At 36.0% G+C, this 12,312-nt stretch overlaps 1 protein-coding gene across 1 annotated transcript; it reads right to left on the reverse strand.

Annotated features, from left to right (window-relative positions):
* Positions 1–1,209: 1,209 nt before the first annotated feature.
* LOC143563787 (cold-responsive protein kinase 1-like) lies at positions 1,210–7,757 on the reverse strand. Its single transcript, XM_077051250.1, has 8 exons — positions 7,182–7,757; positions 6,139–6,551; positions 5,910–6,029; positions 5,572–5,681; positions 5,279–5,489; positions 4,953–5,184; positions 4,708–4,861; positions 1,210–1,778 (listed from the first exon to the last, which is right to left on the reverse strand). Exons 1-8 carry the CDS (start codon positions 7,553–7,555, stop codon positions 1,449–1,451), a joined length of 1,944 nt encoding a protein of 647 aa, XP_076907365.1. The 5' UTR covers positions 7,556–7,757; the 3' UTR covers positions 1,210–1,448.
* Positions 7,758–12,312: the final 4,555 nt, after the last annotated feature.

Here is a 12,312-nt window from a genome sequence, read left to right on the forward strand (position 1 = left end):
ATTGTTAATATTATTATTATTATTTTTTGTATTATTATTATTATTATTATTATTTACTGATGGACTTTGATTTCCATATATTGCACCAGACATATGTATTCTAGAGCTGATGGTCTCTCTGGAAGCCATCTCTTTATTCATATGGATAGAGGTACGGTGTGCCTACATCCCACCCTTCCCAGACCCTACTTATAGCTTTGCTGTCGGTGTGATTTCACTGGGTATGATTGATTGATTGAAATTTCATACATACCTTAGTTGGTAAATGTGTCGCGATTAGACTATAGCTGAGGATAGGCTCATCTAGTCCCACCCGCTCGCAAGAAGGCACTCTCTTAACCTTATCAATTTCCAAAGATGTCTAAAAAAGAGTCTTTTAGGCACCGTTGTAGTTAGGGCTGGTAATTTAGACACGAGATACGAATACATAACAAGAATCTACATGACTTTAACATGCATTGGGTATGGCCTTAACATGTTTCATGTAACAAACAGGTAGACAAAAATCGACATGTTATTTTTCGTGTGTAAACAAGTAAAATACCCATTTACCTGTTAAGTACCCGTTAGTACCTTATTAGATTTTTTCTAAATAAAAATATATAATATGTTATATACCCTAAATAGTTAACCATCAAATTTTATACCAAACAATTGAACGTGGCGCACATCATTCTAATTCAACATCAAGCGGACGGCGCACAAACCCTTCTCCAGTAGTCTGGTCGTTTTCCTCCACATCTCCAGTAGTCGCAACCATTTGATTCTCCGGTCTAACTCTCCACATATTTGGTTCTCCGGCAGTCCGACCTCCTCGCAGTTGTAGAGGCGCGACAGTCACCGAAAGGCCAAACCCTTCTCCGATTATTCGACAGGTTCGTGTCTTATCGTGTATACTCGGTATTAACAGGTTCGGGTTTGGGATACATGTACAAGATAATTTTTCGTGTCGTGTGCATACATGTTTCGTGTTCATGTCTTATCGTGTATGGGTATACACAATATGCCAACCCTAGTTGTAGCTCATTCATCGCAACACTGTAGCCCGATTGTATGTTATAATATGGTTTTGCCAACTATGTTTCACATGATATTCCGTGTTGGCCCCTTTGGTGCCTAATGGCGCCTAAGAGGGTAATGTGTCAACATGCGATTAATCATGTCTATTTTGGTTACAATTTTATCTATTCCTATTTCTAGCATATTTTGATCAAGCATGTCTATTTTGGTAATAATCGAGCCGCTAAAACATAATATAAAACCTAAGTTTCATACTATGATTTATGTAAACATTTAAATACACCACAGTAGAGCGTTGGTTCAGGACAGTAATGCTCTCTCATTTTCTCAACGAAAGATTATCAATAATATAAGTAATGGAAATGTAAAATTTAGACGAAAGTGTACAGTTGAGGTTTAAACCACTCTAAAAATTGAATTTCTCACATCTACTTTGTTGTATTGTTGTCTGACTTATATGAGTGTGGTTGTTGAGTTGCTTGTATGTCCTTTGGTCTTGAAGAGCTTATATTAATATGAATCCTCCTATCTTGATTGTTTACGAAACTAGGTCGGGTTAGCTGTCTTTTCCCCAATGATCGGCCTTCCTGAAGCATCAAAACCACCTCGGACATGGTGGGTCTATTCGAAGCTGGTGATTGGGTGCACAACAAGGCAATCTCAATTATCTTCATCACATGTTCTTGTTCGTATCGATTCAAGTTTAATGTTTCATCGACGACCTTTATATGTATATTTCTCTCATACAATTTCCACGTCTATCACCAAAGCATTGCATAACAAAATTAGAGTTAAAAGAACTACATAACAAACAAGCTAAAATGTGATGTGATGCAAGTAACCTTCATGTATCATATAATTCAAATATTTTCACTATGTTCTACCAAACACTAAAGTCCTTGACAACATGCATCTATATTATATTATCCCTTTTAGAGCATTCACGGCCCATTCATCATCCCATCTAGTTGTAAATGAACCGAACCGAACAACGCCTTGTTCATGTTCGTTTGTTTAGCATTCAACTTGTTCACGAACGCTAACCTAAAGAAAACTCTTGTTCGTGTTTGTTTGTTAAGGAATTGGACTTGTTCATGAACGCAAACGAATATAGTCTATTTAACAAAAAAAGAGCAACATTCTTAATCCAAAACATTTGGGAATGAAGTCTCATTCGTTCAATACTACTAGAATAGAGAGAAACCCTAAAGACACTTTGCCAAAATTTTCTAAAATCCCAAATCTTATCAAATCGATCTTTGAGTGATTGTGGCCTAATCACCTTAACTAAATTTAAAGTTAAGCACATGAAATAAAAATCATAAGCATAATCATCCCTAATTGACTTTTATAATGTCAATGAAGCATAAGTTAGATTTGTTGTAAGTTCAAGCAAAATTTTATAAAACAAATCATTAATGAAACGACTTAACATAATCAATAAAATTATAAATTTAAATGTTAGGTTGGCAACACATAAAATATTATAAATATATAAAACAAACCTTGAACTAACGGACATAGCATATGAACGTAACCGAGCATAAATGAACACATTACCGAACGTTCACGAACATAACCTATGTTCATGTTTGTTCATTTAACTAAACGGACAAAATTTCATGTTTGTGTTCGTTCGTTTATTACATGAGTGAACTTTCCGTCGAACAGTTCACGAATTGTTTGCTAAATGTTCAGTTCGTTTATAGCCCTAATCCTACCCCACACCCATCTTTAAAATATTAAAATAATAACTTTTAAATCTCATCCACAGTTTCTCTCTGCCTCAAACCGATATCTAAGAGAAATCATACACAACTTTTTTTATATTTGAAAAGCGACAATTCATTCACCATATATCGCTTCATTTGATTGATGAATAAACATTTACAAAGAGAAGATGTAAATAGGAAAATACAAGTAGAGAATGAGAACAAGGGTCGACATGAATTAGTTAAAGATGTGATCATGTTGGTCAACAAGGATGGTCAATAGCCAATGGTCAACATCATCATCGATGGTCAATAATAGTCAAATGAATATTGTCTTAAAGTAGAGGAATTCAACATTTCTTATAAACTAGGAAAGAAGTTAACCAAATAAATTAGAAGTACTCACGCCAATGCATTGATCATCGTCGTTGTTGCTCCCTGATGTGTTGGTATCAACACATGGTTTTCATACATGTTTAAGCCCGTATTTGATATTGTTCTACCGTAAATCTGATTTAAATATGTAAGAATTTCTTATTCAATTAATTTACAGGTTTTGATAGAATATAAGCAGTTTTGGACATTGAGGACATCAAGAATCAAAATATCAATTTGTGCATGCATTCGGTTCTAGGAGGTTTTGAGGCGCTTGTGGATGACAAAAACACAACTGTAACCTAATTTTAAATATCATAATTAGTCAAGGAGGGCAAGGATCAAAGATCAAAACTTTGGTTACGTATCAATTACTTTCCAGAGTTCTTGATCTTCTATTTTTACCTTTTCTTGACTACAAATCTATGATGTCTTTCATATTTGCTTTGATTATGTTTGTGATGTCCGACTAAAAGCTTTAGTAACTGTTTAGACAAGATGATTCTTGGATTGATTTGATATTTGGATGTTTGGTTTATTTATGCAGTTGATGAGTGGGTAAAAGGATGTGTTTTTATTGTCAATTATCGTGTACTTTAATTGTTTATACATATCGAGCACGATTACTTTGAGTTGTTTTGTTCGCAGGTGTTTGGAGCTTTAATGAATATTTTGGAGCTATTAGTGTAAGGTGCGACCAACTGAATATCATCATATGCTTCATAATGTTACTGATTCTCAACTGCTCTTTAGGTTTCTGAGAACAATTTAATCTCTAGGTTACTTATACGACATACTGTCTAGGTTTGTTAGCTTCGTATTGTTGCTGATAACAACTTATACTCTATGTTCGTTAGCTTCATGTTCTTCTTCTTTCGGCACAACTTGATGAATTAATGTATTCCAAGCTTCCTTGGGGCCAGTTTGCATGTCATTATTATGAAGCACATATATTTCAACCGTTCTCATTACAAACGAAAGTTGCTATGCCCGTTTATCTTCAAACTCAGCAACACCGTGTCAACTTGACTCAACTAATTCATTAAACTCATGACTAGACTAATGTTAACTAAAAAGACTAACCCTGATAACTTGATATAAAAATTGTCAAACACTAACACTAACCCAAATCCATAAATGGTGTGTATGTGTGGTGCATTTTAAGATTTTAACATATTCTATACTGATCAGATTTGTAAACTCCGTGATATATATAAAGCATTATATTTGAGTTATAGAAGACTTCAATATGGAAAGGGGAAAGTGTTAGCTATAGTAAGTTGTATTTTGGGTTTATCATACATTTGATCCTTTGTTTTCTAATTAAGTTTATCCGACATTTTTTTCTAGATTGGAGACATGTTTCTTTTAGTATCTTATTTATCATGTTCTTCTTTGTCTTATGATGTGTACTTCCGTGCATTCTTTGTAGTTAGTTAGTTGATGCTATTATTCCATAAAAGCACTAACAAGGTTGGGAGAGAGAGTACCAACAACCCTTTGGCCGTTACTGAGTGGTGCAGGGTATGTGAATTTGCTAGTAAAAAGTTATAAAAAATATTACAAAAAAGACTAAGAGAGTATGAATGCGGAATCTCACATTTTCCAGGAGGTAATCGGTGGATTGACTACCAGAGTTCACATCTGTACTCCTTTTGCCGCTAATAATTTCAAGAATCACAATTCCAAAGCTGTAGGTGTCAACCTTCTCCGACAGAACACCATGAAGTGCATATTCTGGTGCCGTGTATCCCCTAACATAGTTTTATGTTGTAAAAATAAAAGAATGTGTGACTCAAAAGGGAGGACATAATTAAGTACAATTTTGTAGTTAAAAAATCTTACAATGTACCGGCAAACTTGGTGCTAACATGAGTTTGGTCCTCCGGTTGAAACCTTGCCAACCCAAAATCTGCTATTTTGGGTTTAAAATCATCACTAAGAAGGATATTGCTAGATTTGATATCTCTGTGAACGATTTTGATATGGAATTCATCGTGTAAATGAGCAAGACCCCTAGCTATCCCAAATATTATTTCATAGCGTTGGTTCCAGTTCAGAGTCCCTCTTTTTGAACCTCCATTTTGAACATATTAGTTAGCACGTATACAAACTGTATAAGATGAGGATTTTATCAAAAAATAATCACTAGTATGGCCATTCCATCTTACCCCATAAGAACTGGTCTAGACTTCCATTCGGCATATATTCCAGGACTAGAAGTAAATAAGTTCCTTCAATTGACCATCCAAGGAGACGAAGAAGATTTCGATGATGGATGTTACTTATAAGCTTAACTTCATTCTCAAATTCTTCTTTTGCTCCAGCATGCTGTACTAGAACCTTTTTCACTGCCACCACATTATTGTCCTCAAGAACTGCCTATTAACCATCCAGTAACTTCTTAAGAAATTTAAAACACTGTTCTAAGTGGTTTTTACTTCCTTGAATTACTATTTATTACCTTGAACACTTCACCAAAGCCTCCTTTTCCTAGAAAATTTTCTTCACTGAAATTATCGGTTGCTATCTGCAAGTCTTTGTAATTGTAATGTACTGCCCCCTCAAAATCTGCTGTCGATGACAAAACATGGGCCATACATATATACATATTGAATTTATCAGTATATGAAATTACTGAAAATATTGGAATATAAATAAATTTTGAAAAAAAACAATATATGAGAAATCCCACACCAATAACCTCCTTATATACACAACCCCATCAACTGTGTTGGTAGACTTATTTATTGGAATAGGTGAAAGGTATCTCATACACAAAATAGATATATAAACAATCACCTTCTTCAGTCTCCTTGGACTTATTCCATGATCGATATAATAACCACGAAAGAAGGATGAGGAAAATAAGAACTACGCCACCAACGACTGCAGCAATTATGGCTACCTTACTTGAATGTCCTATCAGATAACCATATAGAAGTTACAATTAAATGCTATCAGTTATCACATTTTATTTGGATAGTGTTGTTAACATTATATATCAAGTAATTAAAAATAGTGGCCTCACCTTTTGAGACATTTGTAATATCTGTTGTCTGGTTGACATTGAAAAATGGAGTGTCGGAATACCTTGCAAAACAACCCATGTCGGAGATCCTTCCTTCAGTATTTGGAAGGCAATCATTTATTTTGTCATATGCTCTATCCATGCAGGTTTGGCAAATCGCCTTATTTATATTTCCAGCACACTGTGCGGTCACATACACTGTTTTATTTTCACCAGTGATTTGTCTTGTGGATGCTACATAGAGTTTAGAGGTTTTAGGAGTAGCATCTCTGATATCTGATAACAACCCATCCACAACTTGATTGAAAACTGTTGGCTGAGAAGCAGATTGAGTGCCACATAACACAGTTGGAGTACCATTCGCATCCTCCGCGACATAAGGGCTATTATAGAAGTCAGAAAAGTCTTCATACCTTAGAACCAAGAATTTAAATGATTTAGGGCGTTTGTTCCTAGCTTCATAATATTCAAATTGTTCTTTTTCAGTTGGTTTTACGCCCTGCTTGCGGTGCGCGCATATAATGTATATATGTGTGAACCCTTGGATGGGCAAAAGTGAAATTGCACTAATTTTGACGTTATTTTACTAATCTCGTGAAAATAACATTAAAAGTGGCGGAAGGTTAATCAGGCATCATGTGATGGCGTTGATAGCCGAAAGACAAGGGTACATGCACCAATCGGTCGGTGTCCCGATGGTTGAGTGTTATGTGTCTTATGTCCAAGGCTTGATGCAAAACTACAATCGAGCCGTGGGTCTCACCGGAAGCAGCCTCTCTATAGCTTTGTTATTTGTGGGATATACTGAGTACGGTGATGATGATTCTTTTTTAGTTGGTTTCTTATTGAATTACTATATTAGAATGTGTATCCTCATTTACTACTTGGACATATTAAAAACGAATTGATAAACGCAAAACGAATACACACAAAAACACGAAAATTGGCTAACTCCAAATACTACTAATATTACGCAGAGTAATTATAGCTGAAAATCTCTAATGCACACAACTTGTTAACTAGTAAATAAAAGAAAGCCTTACCTGAGAAAGCAGTTATCCAAACTAGCAGAACCGCCGTTAAATGTGCAGTTGACGAGGTTAGAAACAGCAGTATCAAAACAAGCGACACACTGATCAACAGAGAGGTAGTCCCGGCACTGGGCTGCGGCAAAGACAGAGACCCCTGCACTTAAGGTCTGCGCTCTTGCATAAAGAGCCCGTTGATTCAATAGTTGCATTCTGAGATCATTAAAAGTAGAGTTGCGATTATTGATAAAATTCGGCAGACTTATCACCGTGTTTCTACCACAAAACACTGCAATCTGGAGATCAGTACTGTTGTTATCACGATCGTTCGACTGTGAAAATCCTTGCTTAATTAATAATAATACAAGAAACACAACCAGGAAAGACATGATCAGCCACTTTGAGAATCAAGAACAAATTTAGAAGAAGAACAAGAAGAAAGCTTGCCTAACTTGTGGTTATTACAAGAATTTTTAAATTTGGGCTGTTTCCAATATTTTATTGAATGTTCAATTTTGTCGACTCAAAAATCAAATGGTGTGGTCAACCATAGCAGTCTGGAATATTGGTGTAATAAGTCACCAATGGTCCATATATATTTCATAATTAGATAGGAATAATGATGCATTACTTATTTCCTGCTTTCTAGCCTTAATTATCCAGCACATCGTTGATATTTAATTACTTATACAGATCATGAAAAAAGTTTCATACCACATTCGGCCAATAAAGCTAGGATGATACTAAAGCATATATATACCCAATATATATGTTATTTTCTCTGATTTTAATCTATAAAATGTTTTTTTAAACGATGAATCTGTAACATTATTTGATTAATTAAATTGCTTAATCTTACTGTAGCCATCCCGAGGGATAATTAAGGTTGAAAAGCACGCAGGGCCCAAAGAATAAATTGAAGTATTGAAGCATCTTCATCTGTGGTAGGTCCAGCCTAAAAATATATTGTTTAATCAATGGCTTGGAACAAAAAGATATTTAAATGCCACCTCGTTACCATATCAGCTTTTTATACAAAATTATTAGTTTGAAGTTTGAACATTCATTTTCTGAAATATGCGGCAATCATCTTAAAGGTTTTTAAATGAGCCGTATCTTTTTATATCTGGTAAAAAATAATAATATTTTTCTTAAAATAATTTAACTTTATTAAATATTTTAAATCACTTTTTTTTTACTTTATAACTTGTATAAAATATGAAATATAGTCACTAGCTTGTTTCTAAATCAATTTAACTTTATGAGACATCAGACTTTAATAATCTCAATTTTGTTGTGGGTCAGGCTGCGTTGAAGGCTGAATCGGACAAAATTGTTAAACACGAGAAAGCTTGTTTAGATAATCAACATGTCTTTCTACCATTTGCCTTTGATACATTTGGTTTTCTGGCTCCAGAGTAGAGGTGCACAAATCGGTTTTTTTGAAAAAACCGGTTCGGTTATTAACCGGACCGGTTTTTTTTATCCAGAAAAAAACCGGTTCGGTTAATAACCGGACCGGTTATTAACCGGTTTTTATTGCTGAAAACTCAAACCGGCCAAACCGGTTTGGACCGGTTTAAAAACCGGTTAGAACCGGTTATTAAACCGGTTTTTTATAACCGGTTTTTAATAACCGGTCTAACCGGTTAACCGGTTTTTTTTTTTTTTTTTTTTTTTTTTTTTTTTTTTTCTTTAGGGTTTAGGGTTTAGGGTTTCGTTGTTAGCATTCTTTGCTTGGAAGATTAAAAACACATAACTTTCATTTATAGCTTTTACATTAAAAATACAAACATTAAATCGTTATCGCATATTCGTAACTCAAAAATACAAACATTAAAGAATGCTTAGACACGATTACATTAACAAGTTGATGTTTGTTACTCATTTTCTTCGCTACCCGATCCCGAGCTATTCCTTAGGTAATCGTCGTACGCGGCTTCTTCATCGGTCATTGGTTGAATGTGTCCTTGATTGACCTCGTCTTCATACAAGGCCGCCTCATAGTCCATTTCCCCCTCGAGTGAGCGTTGATGTTGTGCCCTGTCTAAAGAGTCCAAGTAATCCTTGTAGCAAATCGACATCTCTACAGCTGCTGGAGTGAGTCGAGTCCTCCTAATCGATATAACCCTGCCAGAAACAGAAAAAGCAGACTCCGAAGCTACCGTGGAAGCTTGGACCGTTAGTAAATCTTTGGCCATGGCGGCGAGGATCGGAAACTCATCCTCCTTACCTCTCCACCAAGCCAGCAAATCAAGACTTCTAAATTCATCCGGAGTCATGTGTTTCACAAAGTTGGTACCACCATACCTTCCAAGTTCACTGCTTGGGGTGTTTACCCTTTGACGTTTACCGGCGTCTTCCCAAATCATGTAGTACATCCCCATTTCAAGGTCGGTTTGGGATTGGGATTGGGCAACAGCTCTTAACGAGTCATGAATTTGGGAAGACGACCCGTGTTTTGTAAGGTAAACATCATACATGTTTGCCAATGTGGTGTTGAAATCATTCTTTAAAGTTTGGCTATAATAGGGGTTTTGATCGTCGTTTAACCCTAGCTCATCACAAATTTTTTCTATTAAAGCTTCAACACCACCAACATTGATGCAAGGGTTTAACGCAGCCGCACAGGTCAAAACAGCGGGTAGTTGTTGAAAATATTTTATAAATTTTTCTTTCATTTTTGCACCCATATCAAAATAAGGTGCACCCCTACAATGAATTTCAGTCAACTTTGTGCACATGACAGCAATTTTTGGTAAAGCAATGGGGCTTGTTGGATAGTAAACCCCGGATAAACTAGTTGTGCAAGATTTAAAAATTTGAAGAACCTCCGTAACGATCTCAATCAATAACCAGTTTCTAGGATCGTACGGTGCACATTTACCCCTACTTGACATTATTTGATGAAACGCAACTAGTGATTCTTTTTGTTGGATGGCTTTCTCAAACATATCACAAGTCGAGTTCCATCTTGTTGGACAATCCCAATTGGGCCCCAACCATTGACAATTAGCTTCATCACAAAATTTTTTGTATCTTGAAAATGTTTTATTGTTGCTAAAAACATCTCGTAACATTCTTTTAAAATTGTTTCTTTGCGTTTCGATCACGTTTAACCCATCTTGCACGGCCAAGTTGATAATATGTGCAATGCATCGGCTATGAAAAAACGCTCCATCACAAATAGGTTTATACTTTAATTTTAAATGGCCAACCGCGGCCGTATTGTTGGACGCGTTATCAAACGATATTGAAAAGATTTTATCTTCAATCTTGTATTGTCGAATGACTTTATCCAAGAGTTTAAAAATATTTCTACCCGTGTGCGGGTAATCAAACAATTGAAACGCAACGGTTCGTTTCATCATTTGCCACGACCGGGGGTCAACCCAATGAGCCGTCACACAAATGTATGAGTCGGGCGAACCATTAGGTACCGACCACACATCCGTTGTTAAGTTCACACCAGTTTGTAAGTTTGAAAAGTATGAAATTAGTTCGGATTTAGCGTTTTTCCATGCTTTAAGCATATCTCTTCTAAGGGTCGAACGACTTACGTGTTGGTAGCGTGGTTGAACATACTTTTGCATCATCTCCGTGAATTGAGGGTTGTCGAAGTGGTTGAAAGGAAGTGATTGTTGAATCACAAAGTTGCCAAACTGTTGACGTACCGCTTCAAGGTCGTACGTAAACACCGTTCCTTGATTCGTCATCTCCGGCTGCGAACTACTTCCGGATTCGTCCTTCAAGACCTTGCAAGAGGGCCTTTCTACATGAGCTCTTAAACTGGAGTTTGCTTCTTTGTTATAAAACTTCAAACAATGTTTGCATCTAGCTTTTTGGGTTCCGTTAGACATTTCGCATAGGTCGAAATGTTGCCAAATATCTTGGTTTCGTTTCGTGGGGATGACCCGAACGACGGTTTCTCCCGTGTTCGAGGCACCCATGTTGACCGATGAAGCAGCACTTTGGGAGGCCATGATAATCGACTACGAATTAAGAGTGGTATACTCGAGTATGAAATAAACGACTACGAAAGAAGAGCGTTTGGAGTTATAATCGCGTATGAAATAAACGTTTAGAGCTTTTGGAGTTGTATAATCAAGTGTGATCTAACCAATACCCAACCTAAACTATATATAGATGTTTGTGGGGGTAAAAAAACCAAAAAAACGGCTAAAAAAACGGGCAAAAAAAAAAAAAACGGCTATAAAGCCGTTTGGTAACGTTCGAAAACCGGTTTAACCGGTTAACCGGTTATTAAAAAACCGGTTAACCGGTTTTTTTTATAACGGCTATAAACCGGTTATTTTAAAAACCGGTTAACCGGTTTTTTAATAACCGGTTTTTTTTAATAACCGGTTTTTTTTATAACCGGTTATAAAACCGGTTTTGGCTCCAAAAAGTATAACCGATACGTAAACCGGTTACGTAAACCGGTCAAACCGGTTTTTAAAAAAACCGGTTTTTAAAAAACCGGTTTTCCGGTTAACCGCCCAAACCGGTTCCGTAACCGGTTTTTTTGAACACCTCTACTCCAGAGGCTGTGAAATTTTTGAGTAGGGTTCAGCGCGTCGTACACGGAACCTCTTCAGCTTCTAGGTCCCAAAGCTTCGTTTTTAGCAGGATTGGCTTTGCTGTTCAAAACGGGGTTGCGGCGCAGCTTGTTGCCCGTTTGCCTGCCACTTTATTGTAATCGTTTTATAGTAAATTATATAAAACTTCGATTGTGATAGATCAATTCTAACTTGGAAAATGTCTAAATACAGTTTTAATTTTAAACCTTTTTTATATAAGTATTTTTTTTCGATTAACTGAATTAGTTACTACAAAACGTACGTTTACAATAAAGTGGCAAGCAAACCGGTAACAAGCTATGCCGCAATCTTATAATAACTAAAAGTTAACCTAGTGAGTTTCTTGTACTATTTAAGTGGCAAAAAGATTAATTTGTTTTTATTTTTTAAGGGATATTGGTTTTCAATTCTCCCAAGTTTCACCCGTTACTTGATACCACTCCCAACTTTTGATTTGTTATCTACTATTCCTAATTTTTATGAATTTCCTGTCACGAACTTTTACCTCTCTTCTAGCACGTTAGGTTAACTGCCACCACCATGAAATTGCCACCTCCACTCCTTGA

The sequence above is a fragment of the Bidens hawaiensis genome, unplaced genomic scaffold (genome assembly GCF_021521415.1).
Source record: "Bidens hawaiensis isolate Kalapana, Puna unplaced genomic scaffold, B.hawaiensis_p1.1 tig00021522_1, whole genome shotgun sequence".
NCBI classification, from domain to species: domain Eukaryota; kingdom Viridiplantae; phylum Streptophyta; class Magnoliopsida; order Asterales; family Asteraceae; genus Bidens; species Bidens hawaiensis.

Excerpts from the sequence above, each read along its gene's own strand:
- LOC143563787 (XM_077051250.1), bottom strand. The coding sequence starts at position 7,555 with ATGTCTTTCCTGGTTGTGTTTCTTGTATTATTATTAATTAAGCAAGGA. Across the intron at positions 6,030-6,138 it reads TATTACAAATGTCTCAAAAG|GACATTCAAGTAAGGTAGCC; the intron begins GTGAGGCCACTA and ends GTTATCTGATAG. Across the intron at positions 1,779-4,707 it reads CCGATTACCTCCTGGAAAAT|ACGTGGAAATTGTATGAGAG; the intron begins GTGAGATTCCGC and ends CTTTGGTGATAG.